This window comes from Nyctereutes procyonoides, unplaced genomic scaffold, assembly GCF_905146905.1.
Source record: "Nyctereutes procyonoides isolate TBG_1078 unplaced genomic scaffold, NYPRO_anot_genome, whole genome shotgun sequence".
Lineage (NCBI taxonomy): Eukaryota > Metazoa > Chordata > Mammalia > Carnivora > Canidae > Nyctereutes > Nyctereutes procyonoides.
The window spans coordinates 20,818,120-20,834,995 of NW_026575126.1; the positions used below are offsets into that span (position 1 = coordinate 20,818,120).

A 16,876-nucleotide genomic window follows, 5' to 3' on the forward strand; every position below is an offset into this window, starting at 1 on the left:
CACATTGCAGTCTCTCTCACTGTTGGTTTATATCTGAGATCCCTGTGTACCCTTGCCTTATTGCACTCCAAAAATGTTTTCAGACAATTATCTCCCATTTGGCTTATGTCAGATAATTCTCTACACTGTTTCCATGAACAGATGTGCATGCAGATTCATTTTTTAAAATGCATATTTGGAGTTCCACAACATAGTCACTTTGAAAAATCCACATCTTTTTTTTTTTTCCTATTTGTTATCCTATTTGTTTGAAGAAGAAAGTCTCATAGATCAGGAAGCCTGGCTGGCTCAGTTGGGAGAGCATGCAATTCTTAATCTCAGAGTTGTATATTTGAGCCCCATGTTGGGTGCAGAGAGTACTTAAAAATAAAATCTTTAAAAAAAGAGAGAGAGAAGAAATCTCATGGAAGAAAATATCATGGATTTCATTTAATTCTGCAGTTTTATGATCAAGCACAGAGGGAATACCTGGTCCTGTGCAGGCCTTCAGGACTTGGCTGTAGCCCACTGACCATTCTTTTTTTTTTTTTAAGATTTTATTTATTTGAGAGAGAGTGGACACAAGTGGGGTGGAGGTTGGGGAGGAGCGGAGGGAGAGGGAGAAGCAGACTCCCTTTTGAGCACAGAGACTGTGAGATCATGGAGTCTGTGAGATCATGAACTGAGCTGAAGTCAGACGCTTAACCGACTGAGCCACCCAGGCACCTTGCCCCTTAAATGTTTTTAATATCACACTTGCTTATACTCATTCAGGATCTTCTCTGCAGAAGAATTTTGTTTTAGCTAACAGAGGTTTATCTTAAGCAGCTGTTTTATTGGATTCTTTCAGTGATCATCTTCTTAAAAATCTTTGACCTTTTCATCCATAAGTAAATTGTTATTACTAAAAACTCAGAGCCCTATTTACAATGGAGTAAAGTGAGTAAAATCTACTTTTTAGGGAAATATATTTTCATCTCATAAATATTTTCAGAGAATCAAATGGTTTTGCGGTACAGAAGCATTTGTAAGTATGGATTCCCTGATAGCTGTAAGCATTATTTAAGAAAAGCCTACAAAAAAAAAAAGTAAAAAGAAAAGCCTACAAGATTAATTTCTCAAGTACATACAAAAGTATATTGGTTTTAGTATCAGATGTTTTGTAGTTTCTGTAGATACTGGCCCTTTGTTACACGTCACTGGAGCTGGTAAAAAAAATTACAATAAATTTTTATAAAGAATGTCAGTGCTCCCTTTTGAAATGCATCCCTTACTCTGGCTCACACACAGCTATATAACCTTTCTCAAAATAGATAGTTTCTTACAGTTGCCCACTTAGAAAAGCTGTAATGTTATTCTTTGGATTCGCTACTGTGGTCTTTTTAATGTTTCTTATTTCCTGCAGGTATTCTTGGCGTCACCAACTGAGGGAATTTAAAAGTGAATATCGAGTTGTAGCCCTTGATCTAAGAGGCTATGGAGAAACGGATGCTCCCATTCATCGCGAGAATTATAAATTGGACTGTCTAATTACAGATATAAAGGATATTTTAGACTCTTTAGGTAGGTCAGTTTTAAAGAAATAGTATTAATCCCTTTTAAGGAACTAACATTCAACAAATTGTGAATTGGTGACTTCATTTCTTGGAAAGGAGGTGTTTTCCATTTACCTGAGCTGTTACTTGAATCCTGTCACCATGGTTTTGGGTATACCGCTGAAAATATTTACAGGGGAAATAGAAAATAATACATCCGGAACGACTATTCAGTCCACTAGCCAAGAATGACTTTGAAAATTTGCCTTTAAAAGTATTTCTGATGTGTGAAATTTATTATTTTCAGAACTAATTATTGGAAATTTGATCCTTATATTCAGAAGATTCATTTCTTCAGAACCCACATCTAAATCATTTAAAAATGTTATAAGTTGCAGAAGCACTTGCACTATCTTTCTTATGTTGATCAGCTGGTGCTACATTATTGTGTAACAGACATGCCAAACTCAGGGGCTTATAGCCATAGGCATTCATTCATTCACATGCTTATGGAGTATGCGGATCAAGTATGGGCTCGACCCCTGGGTCTTTGCCTCAGGTTACAAGTCCTGCTGTGCTTCTCCCTCTGAGTTGGGCTGGAACCCAAGCTAAAAGGTAATAACTACCTAGTGATAGCTCTTCGTCTTCTGACAATGGCAGAAATGGCAAGATGATGAGGTCAGCTGCAGAAGTGTATTTCAAGTTTCTGCTTGCAGCACATTCATCAAAGCAAGTCATATGCCTGAGTCCAAAGTCAAGTTATACTCCCACCATATGACTGACCCAAGCAAACCACATGGCTAAGTCTAACATCAAAGGGGTAGCAAGGTATACTCCTTTTATGGCAGTGGGGAGAGCGGGGGAGTAAATAATTTTTAACAATAATTGAATCCACTGGGCAGCCTCGGTGGCCCAGCGGTTTAGCGCCGCCTTCAGCCCAGAGCCTGATTCTGGAGACCTGGGATCGAGTTCCACATCACGCATCCTGCATGGAGCCTGCTTCTTCTCCCTCTGCCTGTGTCTCTGCCTCTCTCTATGTGTCTGTCATGAATAAATAAATAAAATCTAAAAAAAAAAATAATAATTGAATCCACCACATTGCTTTTGATTAAAACCCAGCTGCTACCATGGTACGTTAATGGAGCTAATATAGTAAGAAACCCATGAAATCAAATTAAAGGCCTTTTCTACAGTAATCTGACGAGAGCAGAGTTCAAGCCAATATTCTAAGAGGAGAAAAAAAAATGGATGAGGTCTGGGGGTGTCAATGCAGTGTTGTCATTTAGTCTGATTGCAATAAAATAGACTCAAAGACATTGATTTTCAGCAGCCATATTTTGTTCCTCTTTTGTGGTAATTCAGTCAGATTTGGCCTAAATTTGTCTTCATGCAATTTTCTAGGCAAATCAATAATATAATCTTGATTATGACTTAATTATGTGTAATCTTTACTCAGGTTCGTGGGACAAAAGCTGAGCTAGCTATTTCAGATTTGTAAAAATATATATAGAGAGATTTCTGGGAGAGATTTTGAATCTGTAGGTCTAGAATGGAGGTTGGACATCTAAATTTTCTAAAAAGCTATTTAGGTGATTCGGACATACAGGTTTTGGAAACACCAAACTCAGTATCTACATAAAATACATAATTAGAGTCAGATTATGGGAAAATTAGTTTCAGAGGTGTACTCAGTTTATGTGATGTAATGATGCATCCACCTTCAATGACATCAACATTTTTTTTCTTCATTTCAGGGTATAGCAAATGTGTTCTTATTGGCCATGACTGGGGGGGAATGATTGCTTGGCTAATCGCCATCTGTTATCCTGAAATGGTGATGAAGCTTATTGTTATTAACTTCCCTCATCCAAATGTATTTACAGGTGAGTTTAAATTTTAATTAAAACATCTTTGCTAATGTGACAATTTGCTATGGTTACTGACACTTTGAATTAAAAACAGCAAAATTTAAATAACAGTATTTTTTAAATTAAAGACTAAAATATATTAGCAAATGACAATGTCAGATATTTTGGCTTTAAATATTCCATAAGAGTCTGAGAAATTGTAGCTTCATATTTGCTTGCTTAATTTTATTATTTTTTTAGAGAACATTTTACTGCTAACTTGGAGAGTGATAAAGGCGAAATATGCAGTAACATTACTTTGACAGTAATGAATTTTGACAACCTAGAAGTAAATTCTCCTCTTGCCTGACCGCTTAGGCTATCAGGAATGACAGCATTCTTTAAAGCCATAGTTCTCAAATTTTGACTTTTAGGACTCCTTTAGACTTAAAAAGTATTAAAGACCAAATGAGCTTTTGTTTACATAGGACATATATAAACATATTTACTGTATTAGGAATTAAAAATGAGAAAACATTTAAATTATATATTAATTCATTTAAAATATAATAAATCCAGTACCTGTTAACATGAATAACATTTTAATGAGATTTGGCTACATCTTCCAAACAAAAGTTTAGTGAGAAGAATGCCATTGTTTTACATTTTTGCAAACGTCTTTAATTTTTGACTTAATAGAAGACAGCTGGATTCTCAGATCTGCTTCTGCAGTCTGTTGCAATATGTTGTTTAAATTGAAGTGTATTAAGAAATCTGGCCTCAGGATCCCTGGGTGGCACAGCGGTTTAGTGCCTGCCTTTGGCCCAGGGCGCGATCTTGGAGACTCAGGATCGAATCCCACATCGGGCTCCCGGTGCATGGAGCCTGCTTCTCCCTCTGCCTGTGTCTGCCTCTCTCTCTCTCTCTCTGTGTGTGTGACTATCATAAATTTAAAAAAAAATTAAAAAAAAAAAGAAATCTGGCCTCACACAGATTTGTAATTGGAAAAGGGAGGAGTATTTTAATAGCCTTTTCAGATAACTGTGGATTTTCTTCTTTAATACTATACCAAACTCAAAAATTGGTGTTTCTTAAAGATTAATAACAGTTTAGAATCTGATGTCATATTAATGAACTTTTCGTACTCTGTTACATTAAAATCCATTAGTCTCCCTAGCACTTTGAATGGATTTTTTACCCATGCATGATTTTGCATCATCATGCATTGGAAGACCCTGTTTCATTGAGTTATGCAGATTTTTCATAAGTTGACACATTTTATTATATCAAAGAATTACATTCATTAATATTGCCCCAGTTTCATCAAAAAGCTGAGTATTGCAAAGCTGTCACGCTCACAGTAGCAAATACACATCTCCAAAATTCTAATTTTCATTTGAAAGCTTGAATTTTGTCGTTGGCAACAAATACTGTTTATTGTTTTCCCTCAAGTGACAGGCTCACTTCGTTCATTTTCAAGAGATATCTGTCAAATACTTGAGTCTGACTGATAATAGTTTGTTAGTCATCCTTTCAAGTAAAGATGGTATTCCATAAAAAATGCAGCTAATTCAACTAATCAACTCAAAGAATTGCAGAAGTGCTGTTCCTGGAGACAACCACTGTACGTGGGTGTTCAACAGAATTGCTTTATGTATACTTTCTGTTTCATCTCCATGTTCAAAAGATGTGTGTGCAAAGGTTGAAATTTATAAAATTAATAATTTTTGCTATTTTATCTAGGACATTCCTAAGTGAAACTGGCACCTAATTTTATGTATTTATGTATCTGTTTGCTGCAAATGTGTAGTGCGAAGAATACAATGCCTACTAGTATTGTTTAGTGTCACTACCTTGATTTGTGTTCAGTCAGCAATGGTTTTATCTTCCATTGTTTTTGTACCATGAGCACAAATGTCAACCAAAAAAGAAAAGCTAATAATGTCTTAGTATTGGAATAATTTTGACTGTCTGGATTGTTTAAAAGGGTCTAGTGGATCCCAACTTGTCCAAGTGGGCTGTACTTTGAGAACCTCTACTGTAAAGGGAACTCTTAAAATCCTCAGAATGCTTAAAGACCAATGAACATTTTTATTTGGTTTTGACAAAAATGATAATCTTGTCCTCTTTAACTATCTTTGTCAGATTTTCTGAGTTTCAGGTACTGCTATGACCCACAGCAGCCCTCTAGGAAAGAAAAAATTCTATGTTGGGAACATGATACACAAAAGGAAGAAAGGGAACATGACTACATAAGTATTGTAGATTATAAGTGTAGGAGTTTAATTTTATTTATTTTTTTAAAGATTTTATTTATTTGAGAGAGGGTGCAAGAGCACAACAGGGGGAGCAGCAGAGGGAGAAGAAGGAGAAGCAGGCTCCCTGCTGAACAGGGAGCCCAATACTGTGGAGCTCCATCCCAGGACCCTAGGATCATGACCTGAGCTGAAGGCAGATGCTTAACCAACTGAGCCATACAGGTGCTCTGAGAGTTGAATTTTAGATATATATCTGTCCTATTTCTGTTGAGGTGATAGCATGGATGCTTAGAATTCAAATATTAAACTGAGATTCACTATATTTTTCTGTTGCATTGGGTAGCAAAAATTGTGCTACATGCTTGTTCCATTGATTGGGATCCTTGAGTAAACGTTATTTTTATGATGTTGCTAAATGAATAAATTTCAATTGGTCATTTCAGCAAGAAGATTCTTGAAATATTTCTGGAATTGTTTTATCCAGAGTAGGTTCAACCCTAGTCAGATTAATATAAGATCTTCAACTAATATGCCTCTATTTTTTCTTTAATTATATTGATATCTCTTAATGCAGGGCTGAGTAAATTTTGTCCAATGATGACTTTACAAAAAGTATAGCATAATGATATACCACTTACCTAAGAATTATAGTTCTAAAAATTCCAACTGTGTTAACACTAGCATGTTAGTTACAAAATTAGAAATAAAAAAATAGCTCTCTAGCAAAGAAAATAAAAATATAGTGCACAAGAAACAAGTATGCACACTTAATATGTGTGATTACGCTATTCTCCAGTTTAAAGCTTTAGTGTCTTCCCAAAACACTTAAAATCCATCTCCTCTGGCCCTCATTGACTGGGCTTCTGCTTTGCTCTCTGACTCATCTCATGCCACCTCTCCCTCATTCACTATACACCAGTCACACTGACGTTCTTTGTGCTTCTTAAATGTGCCAAGCCCAGGACCTACTTTCCTTTCCTGGATATTCTTCCTAGATATTTGCATAGCTGACTCCCTCTTACCATTTAAGACTCAGTCTACATATTACATCCCCACAGAAGCCTATTCTGATCAGTTCTGCTAAATAATAGTCCCTCCACAGCACCCAAGCATTACTCTCAATCAGATTACTTTGTTTTAATATTCTGTATGGTATTATTGCTATCTAAAATGATCTTTTAAAATATTGATTATTTATTGTATAAGTTCCTTATTAATGGAACCTCTTCTGTCTTATTGATTGCTAAACCCCTCACACACAGTACATATTCAAATATTCCTTGAATGTTTTCTAGATACATGAATGAACTAAAAGAAACACTTTAGTGTCTGTTTGAGACCAAATGAATAAGGTATTCAAATCTGCATGTAAACAACAGAAAATACCTTGCCATATAACCCTAGGAAAGGTGTGAGGTCAATCATAATAACCTTGGAGAGAAAGCAGTGTTATTTGGGTTTCCTGTTCCTTAGTCAAGACTTCATAAAATGAGACTTTCTTTTCTATCTAAAGTGCTATACATTTTCTAAATACTTGAAATATCTATAACAAAATATAAGAACACAGAAATTGTCGCAAAGAGAAATATACACAAGGCTTACTTGTGGGTTCTTTTTCATCTCAGAGGTGAAATTGCCTTAAAAAGGAATTCTTTCTATAGTAAGTAATTTATACTCCTTGGATAAGGTCTAACATGGCATTTTAATTTCAGAATATATTTTACGACACCCTGCCCAGCTGTTCAAATCCAGCCATTATTACTTCTTCCAAATACCATGGTTCCCAGAATTTATGTTCTCAATAAATGATTTCAAGGTAAGTCAAATATTGTGATGGATGTTAACTAGATTTATTGTGGTGATCATTTTGCATTGTATACAAATATTGTATCATCATGGATACCTGAAACATGTTATATGTCATTTATATCTTATATGTCAACTATACCTCAATAAAATTGAAAAACTGGAGCCCAAGAAGATGACAAAATTAGGAAGTTAAAACTAAAATATAGACAGATGCACTAAAAAAAATAAATAAAAGAGAAAAAGAAAGTTGGCTTATGTTATTTGATTTGTTTAAAATGATCATTAATTGATTATTGTTATATGCTGTCCACAGTTAGGCATTTCCTCCTATGCAAGAAAAAAGGTAAGTCAAGTGAATAATGTATTAAAGTTCATCCTGCAGAAATAAAAATAGGCAAATGCTAAAATTTAATACATGCTTCTAAGACCTCATATATAGGCTTGTTATTAGACTCATATGAGGCTTATTATTTTTGTAGGCCCTGTATATTTGAGTGCCTGGTTATTGTTCAATTTTTTGTGAGAGCCTGTACCCCTACAGGCATACCTCTTTTCAGAGAACATTCCATGGGGAGACAAGGGAATATGAATGCCAGGTGAGAGTTTGACACAGCAGAAGTGGAGGACTGTGGGTGTAAACAAAACTCTGAAACAAAGTAAGTGCAGGAATTGGTGTACAGGCACAACCAGGAGTCATGTGTTGTATCTATTTCTTGAAAGTTTATCGACTGCTTCTTGTATACCTAATATGGTATTAGATATTTAGGGAGGTTTTAAAAAAGCAATATTATTTTACCTACAAATACTTTTTTTGTATATTTTTTATTGGAGTTCAATTTGCCAACATATAGTATAACACCCAGTGCTCATCCCGTCAAGTGCTCCCCTCAGTGACCATCACCCAGTCACCCCATCCCCCCGCCCACCTCCCCTTCCACTACCCCTTGTTCGTTTCCCAGAGTTAGGAGTCTTTCATGTTCTGTCACCCTCACTGCTATTTCTCACTCATTTTCTCTCCTTTCCTCTTTAATCCCCTTCACTATTTTTTATATTCCCTGAACGAATAAAACCATATAATGTTTGCCCTTCTTTGATTGACTTACTTCACTCAGCATAATACCCTCCAGTTCCATCCACATTGAAGCAAATGGTGGGTATTTGTCATTTCTAATGGCTGAGTAATATTCCATTGTATACATAGATCACATCTTCTTTATCCATTCATTGTTCGATGGACACCGAGGCTCCTTCCACAGTTTGGCTACTGTGGACATTGCTGCTATAAACATCGGGGTGCAGGTGTCTCAGTTTTTCACTGCATCTCTATCTTTCGGGTAAATCCCCAGCAGTGCAAAGCTGGGTCGTAGGGTAGCTCTATTTTTAACTCTTTGAGGAACCTCCACACAGTTTTCCAGAGTGGCTGCACCAGTTCACATTCTCACCAACAGTGCAAGAGGGTTCCCCTTTCTCCACATCCTCTCCAACATTTGTTGTTTCCTGTCTTGTTAATTTTCACCATTCTCACTGGGGTGAGGTGGTAGCTCATTGTGGTTTTGATTTGTATTTTCCTGATGGCGAGTGATGCAGAGCATTTTCTCATGTGCTTGTTGGCCATGTCTATGTCTTCTTCAGTAAAATTTCTGTTCATGTCTTTTGTCCATTTCATGATTGGATTGTTTGTTTCTTTGCTGTTGAGTTTTATAAGTTCTTTATAGATCTTGGATACTAGCCCTTTATCTGATATGTCATTTGCAAATATCTTCTCCCATTCTGTACGTTGTCTTTTAGTTTTATTGACTGTTTCTTTTGCTGTGCAGGAAGCTTTTTATCTTGATTAAGTCCCAATAGTTCATTTTTGCTTTTGTTTCCCTTGCCTTCATAGATGTATCTTGCAAGAAGTTGCTGTGGCCAAGTTCAAAAAGAGTGTTGCCTGTGTTCTTCTCTAGGATTTTGATGGATTCTTGTCTCACATTTTAGATCTTTCATCCATTTTGAGTTTATCTTTGTGTATGGTGTAAGATAATGGTCTAGTTTCATTCTTCTGCACTTGGCTATCCAATTTTCCCAGCACCATTTATTGAAGAGACTGACCTTTTTCCAGTGGATAGTCTTTCCTGCTTTGTTGAAGATGAGTTGACCATAGAGTTGAGGGCCCATTTCTGGGTTCTCTATTCTGTTCCATTGATCTATGTGTCTGTTTTTGTGCCAGTACCACACTGTCTTGAGGATCACAGCTTTGTAGTACAACTTGAAATCTGGCATTGTGATGTCCCTGGCTCTGGTTTTCTTTTTCAATATTCTCCTGGCTATTCGGGGTCTTTTGTGATACCACACAAATCTTTAAGATTATTTGTTCCAACTCTCTGAAGAAAGTCCATGGTATTTTGATAAGGATTGCATTAAATGTGTAAATTGTCCTGGGTAGCATTGACATTTTCACAATATTGATTCTTCCAATCCATGAGCATGGAATATTTTTCCATCTCTTTATATCTTCCTCAATTTCATTCAGAAGTGTTCTGTAGTTTTTAGTGTATAGATCTTTACCTGTTTGGTTAGGTTTATTTCTAAGTATCTTATGCTTTTATAATGCAATTGTAAATTGGATTGATCCCTTAATTTCTCTTTCTTCAGTATCATTGTTAGTTTGTAGAAATGCCACTTATTTCTGGGCATTGATTTTGTATCCTGCCACACTGCTGAATTGCTGTATGAGTTCTAGCAATCTTGGGGTGGAGTCTTTTGGGACCTACAAATTCTTTTGCATAAATCTCTGATAGTTAAGGATTTTTAAAACGATTTTTATTTACTTATTCACGAGAGACACACAGAGAGAGGCAGAGACATAAGCAGAGGGAGAAGCAGGCTCCCTGTGGGGAGCCCAATGTGGGATTCAATCCCAGGACCCCGGGATTACCTGAGCCAAAGGCAGATGCTCAACCACTGAGCCACACAGGTGCCCCAGCTTTTTAAAAAACATAACTCCAGGGATCCCTGGGTGGCGCAGCGGTTTAGCGCCTGCCTTTGACCCAGGACGTGATCCTGGAGACCCGGGATCGAATCCCATGTCAGACTCCCGGTGCATGGAGCCTGCTTCTCCCTCTGCCTATGTCTCTGCCTCTGTGTGTGTGTGTGTGTGTGACTATCATAAATAAATAAAAATTTTAAAAAAAACATTAAAAAAATAAAATAAAATAAAAACATAACTCCAGTACCACTATCAAACTAACAAAGTGAATAATTACTACTTACTATCATTTAATTCCCATTCAAATTTCCCTATTGACTGTCTCAACTGTCTTTGCACACTTTGTTTGAATCAGGAACCAAACAAGATCCACACACTGCATGTGATTGTTATGGTTTTTTTCAGTCTATAACAGTTCTTTTGTTAACACCATTTTTTTATTGAAGAAATTTGGTCATTTGTCCTGAGGAATGATCCACATTTTGGATTTGGCTAACTCCTTCATTATGGTGTTATTTAACTTGTTTTGCTAACCTTTGTTTTTCCTACTTCAGGGATGTTATTAATCTAGAGGCTTAGTTAGACTGATTTTTAATTTGGCAAGAATAGTTGTAGGTGGTGCTGTGTATTTCCTAATGAATCACATCAGGGAACCACATAAAGTCTAGTTCTCTCAGTTTTACTGAACAGGGGGCTCATGAATTGTCAGCCTATCTAAATTTCCTAACAACTTGTCACCAAATAATTTTAGCATACCTTGATCATCACTGCCTAGGTCCATTATTTCATTAGGATTTTCAGAATGGTGATTTCCTAATTCTATCATTTCCCCCTACTTTTATTAACTGGAATTCTTCCTTTTATTAACTGAAATTGTCCAATCTACTGTTTGGTTATTCTGAAATACAGTTCACACAAGAATGGCAGGATAAACACTTCATTCTTTACCTTTATAAACAACTTCCAGAATAATGATTTGATGCCCTAGAAATCTCTGATGATAACCAATGAAGTGTTTTTTTCCATATTACTATGAGCTCATGAGTTTTATTTTATTTTATTTTAAATTTTTTTTTTAATTTTTATTTATTTATTATAGTCACACACACACACACACACACACAGAGAGGCAGAGACATAGGCAGAGGGAGAAGCAGGCTCCATGCACCAGGAGCCCGACGCGGGATTCGATCCCAGGTCTCCAGGATCATGCCCTGGGCCAAAGGCCGGCACTAAACCGCTGTGCCACCCAGGGTTCCCGAGCTCATGAGTTTTAAATATATATTTGATGTGTATCAATCAATTACAGTCATTCTCTTTGATGCTAAGATTGTCTCACATTAGGCAAGTGGAAACTCCTTCAGGTTGGATCCTGTGTCCTTTTGACATAAATCTTCAGTCATTGATAGCTTGCCTCCCAAATGTCCTAGGTTCATCTTTTATTTCCTGCCACAAATGTGGAATTAGTTATTTATTGAAGGAACTTTGGCTTCTATTAGTAGGAATTGTATTTAGAAACCACAGTCTGGGTGTCAAGGTGATCATTGTTACTGGGTTTTTATTGCTTCTAGATCTTTCCATTGGACAGAAATTATACATACATATTTTTTAAAGTGAAAAAAATAATGAGTTTTTATTCATATTTCCAAAGCAAAACTAAGACTACAACGGTTTACTTAACTTTTATATTTTGTAAAAAACATTTATGTGGTGCTAGTCAAAACTCTAAAACAAGGTAAAGAGACATCTTACTTAGTTCTCTGTTTCCTGTTTCTCTGGCTCCATCCTATTTCCTCCTTCTCCATAAGGAAACCACTTTGGTTGTTTTTGTTTCATTTTCTTTATTGTTCCTTTTTTTAAAAATATAAGCATATGTATATTTGTCTATTCCTTCTTATGTAAAAGATAACATACTACAAATAGTATTTTCCACCCTTTCTTTTTTTCCCTCCTCTTAAAAATATGACTTGGGGATTGGCCACTCCATAGCATGTAATCATCTCCATCTTCTCTTGCAGTATTCAGAACACATACCAACCCCCCACTGATGGATATTTTTTGTTTCCAGTCTTTTGCTATTACAAATAATGTTTCAATTAGTCACTTCTTGCATAAGTCATTTCATAGTTTTACAGGTGTGTTTTGGGGTTAAGGGATCTGCATTTTACTTTTTAAAGATTATTTGTTTTAGAAAGAGAGGGCGAGCAGGGGGAGGGACAGGGGGAGAGGAAGAAAAATCCTTAAGCAGATCCCCTCTAAACGTGGAGACAGATGATGAGGCTCATCCCGGGACCCTGAGATCATGACCTAAGCTTAAACCAAGAGACTGATGATGCTTTACCAACTGAACCACCCAGCTTCCCCAAGAGATTTTCATTTTAAAGAAGAATTCCAATGATTCTGATGCAGGTGATTTAGATCTACATTTTGAGAAATGCTGGTATAGAGCAATGTTTTTCAAATCATACGTGAGGAGCCATTGGTGGGTCATGAAATCCGTTTAGTGGCTTGCAATTTCATTTTTTTAAATAAAGTAGAACAGAAGTGAATTGAAAATATCACTATACACAGTAGTAATGAGAGTAAGGGATATTTCTTTAAACTTTTGTTTCAGAAACATATGTGTGGGAGTATGACTGGATCATGATATAAAAGGTGTTTGTTACTCTGGATTTTGGTCAAAAAAAATTCAAACAATTGTGAGGGGAGGAGAGTAGATAGTTTGTCAGTAAACAGATAAACTACTTTAGTTAGAATATTAGGGAAGACTTTAGGGTGGTGATAGTGTCTTAGCTTAGCCTTGTGGAACGTGAATAGGTACCAAGAAGACAGGTTGCTTGCTCTTCATAAGAGTGATGTGTCCATGGGGGATTAGAAGGGAAGTTCTCAAAAGTAAAGCCAGGAAAGTAAAATGTGTCTCACGTGTCCGTATATAGTGAAGTATTCTATCTGAAGAGGAGTTTTCACTGACACGGACCATTATTCTCTTTCAAAACTCAAAGGTTTAGGGCAGCCCGGGTGGCTCAGTGGTTTAGCGCCGCCTTCAGCTCAGGGCGTGATCCTGGAGACCCGGCAACGAGTCCCACATCGGGCTCCCTGCGAAGAGCCTGCTTCTCCCTCTGCCTGTGTCTCTGCCCCTCTCTCTGTGTCTCTCATGAATAAATAAATAAAATCTTTAAAAAAAAAAAACTCAAAGGTTTAGTCCATTGTTAGGTAACTAAAAAGTTTTAATTCTTTTCATTTAAATTAGGCTTTGAAACATCTGTTTACCAGTCAAAGGACTGGCATTGGAAGAAAAGGATGTCGATTAACAACAGAAGATCTTGAAGCTTATATTTATGTCTTCTCCCAGCCTGGAGCATTAAGTGGCCCAATTAACCATTACCGAAATATCTTCAGGTCAGTATAACTTCTTTTTAGAAATGAATGAGTAAAATATTCATTCCCTATAGAGCCAATATTTTATTTTTATTTTTTCCAAGTTTTATTTAAATTCCAGCTAGTTAACATACAGTACAGTATTAGATTCAGGTGTAGAATTTAGTGATTCATCAATTACATGCGACACCTGGGGCTCATCACGAATGCCCTCCTTAATACCCATCACCTGTTTAACCCATCTCCCCACCAACCTCCCCTCTAGTAACCCTCAGTTCTCTATAGTAAGAGTCTGATTCTTGGTTTGCATTGCTTTTTTTCCCCCTTTGCATTCATTTGAAATTTCTTTTAAAACTAGATCCGTAGGGCATCTGGGTGACTCAGTGGTTGAGCATCTGCCTTTGGCTCAGGTCGTGATCCCAGGGTCCTGGCATCCAGTCCCACATTGGGCTTCCCACAGGGAGCCTGTGTCTCCCTCTGCCTATGCCTGGGTCTCTCATGAATAATAAACAAAATCTTTAAAAAAAAAACACACAACTAAAAAAACCCCACAACTAAATATCAGATTGGATTGAGTCACAATTAAAGCATAAGGACACAAAAAGGTTGAAAGTAGGAGGAAGGAAAAAAAGTTTTACTGGGTGTATTTTATTTTAAGACTTTATTTTTAAGTAATCTCTACACCCAACATGAGGCTTGAACTTAAAACCCCAAGATCAAGAGTTGCATGCTCCACCCACTGATGTAGCCAGGTGCCCCTATAGTGGGTGTTATTTTAAATAAAACAAATTCTCTCAAACTCTTTGAATAGAAAATCCAAGGGGAGTCATGAGATTATGTGAATGAGGGAAGAAGAGGTAAACCCAAACCTTCTTTTGTGACTAACAAAAACAACAAAATTTACAAGTATAAATGTAAAAATATTTGCAAAACAGATGTTAATTTAAAAGGTATTTTTAGGTACCCATTTATCAGGTAGGGCAATGAATAGAAAGGCAGACTGACATTGCAGAGGTTACAGGTTGTATCTCTTAGGATATAGCAACGTTGTCTCAAGTCTATGTATTGTCATTTTTTTGATTTTTACAAATAACATTGGTAAAGAGAATTACAAGGGAAAATAAAGAGAATGATGTAATTTCATACAAGTCAAAATTTTAAATGGGAGTTAGTTTTTAAATGTTCTTGATTTATCCCTTTATCAAAGCTAGCTTTGTGATACAAAGCAAGTAGCTATAAGGAAAGAGAAAATATTCTCATCTTACTGAGATTCTTTTACTAACAATTGTTCATTAGGAGGACTTGCATTCCCAAGAGTAAACTCTAGAATCCTGCTAATTAGCATAGAGAGAGAAAGAGTGAAAAAAAAACAGGCCTGTGAAGGTCAAAACTTACAATTTTACATAAAGGTGAAAGACAGTTTTGAACTAGATTGCTATAGGGTAAATCTAGCTGGGTGGAGGTCACATCAAACCTTCTGGAAACTCAACTGACCTCTTCTGATGGTTCTTTACATTAGGATAATTAAGGCCAAGTACATAATTAAAAATTGTTATGTAATATATAGTGACTACAAAGTATAGTACATTATACTTGGGTATGGAAATCATCCTCATTTGTCACCTTAAGATTCCTCAGGACCATAGACTCATTCAAGGACTCTCAAAAATTTGGAGCTAAGGAGCCAAAATGAACTAGGAATTGGATTAGCTATAGGATCTAAGCTGCAAAAAGATTAACAAGTCTAAGCTTATAACAAAGCACCAAAAATAGGGAAAAATAACAAATCCACAATTACTAGTGGAAATTTTATTTATTTTTAAAGATTTATTTATTTATTTATGATAGAGAGAGAGAGAGAGAGAGAGAGAGAGAGAGAGGCAGAGACACAGGAGGAGGGAGAAGCAGGCTCCATGCCGGGAGCCCGACACGGGACTCGATCCTGGGACTCCAGGATCGTGCCCTTAGCCAAAGGCAGGCGCCAAACCGCTGAGCCACCCAGGGATCCCCCCACTACTGGAAATTTTAACTCACCTCTCTTAAAAGTTGATCAGTGAAGCAGGAAAAAAAATAATAAAGACATGGAAGATTTGGGACACCTGGGTGGCTCAGTGGTTGAGTGTGTCTGCCTTTGGCTCAGGGCATGATTCTGGGGTCCCGCGATCAAGTTCCCAGCTTCTCCCTCTGCCTATGTCTCTGCCTCTCTTTCTCTCTGTGTCTCTCATGAATAAATAAAATCTTTTTTAAAAAGATGTGGAAGATTTGAACAACCCAATTAATATCTTTGATCTGATGAATAATTCTAGAATCCTGCATCCAATAATTAGAAAATATGCAATATTTTTAAGTACATAAAAATGTTTACAAATATTGATTACATACTGGACTGCAGAGCAAATCCTAACCAATAACAAAGGATCAATATTGTATAGATTGTATCCTCTGAACATAACACAGTTAAAAATTAACAATAACAATAAACTTTTAGAAAACTCCATATATCCAGAAATTTTAAAAACTTAAATTACTCATGGCTACAATCCAGCAATTGCACTAGTAGGTATTTACCCAAAGAAATAAAAAAATAGTGATTCAAGGGAATACATTCATTTTTATAGCAGCATTATCAACAACAGCTAAATTATGGAAATAGCCCAAGTGTCCATTGACTGATGGATGGATAAAGAAGATGTGGTTTACATATACCATGGAATATTACTCAGACATTAAAAAAAATGAAATCTTGCCATTTGTAACAATGTGGATGGAACCTAGAGAGTATGATGCTAAGTGAAATAAGTCAGAGAAAGACAAATACCATATGATTTCACTTACATGTGGAATTTAAGAAACAAAACAAATGAGCAAGGAGGAAAAAAGAGACACAAACACACAAGAAACAGACTCTTAAACTGATGGTTACCAGATGGGAGGTGGGTGGAGAAAAAGGTTAAATAGGTGATAAGGATTAAGGAGTGCATGTGTCATGATGAGCACCAGGTATTGTATGGAAGTGTAGTATCACCAAATTGTATACCTGAAACTAGTATTACACTTTATGTTAACTAACTGGAATTTATTTTTTTTTAATTTATTTATGAT

General features: G+C 36.4%; 1 protein-coding gene across 1 annotated transcript in view; it reads left to right on the forward strand.

The window, feature by feature from the left end:
• The window catches only part of EPHX4 (epoxide hydrolase 4), a 38,887-nt gene that overhangs the window by 11,275 nt on the left and 10,736 nt on the right, over nucleotides 1-16,876 (forward strand). The window contains exons 3-6 of the mRNA XM_055340761.1: nucleotides 1,385-1,542; nucleotides 3,269-3,397; nucleotides 7,332-7,435; nucleotides 13,647-13,795. Of these exons, the coding sequence (XP_055196736.1) occupies nucleotides 1,385-1,542; nucleotides 3,269-3,397; nucleotides 7,332-7,435; nucleotides 13,647-13,795 (540 nt within the window). The remainder of the gene's footprint in view (nucleotides 1-1,384; nucleotides 1,543-3,268; nucleotides 3,398-7,331; nucleotides 7,436-13,646; nucleotides 13,796-16,876) is intronic.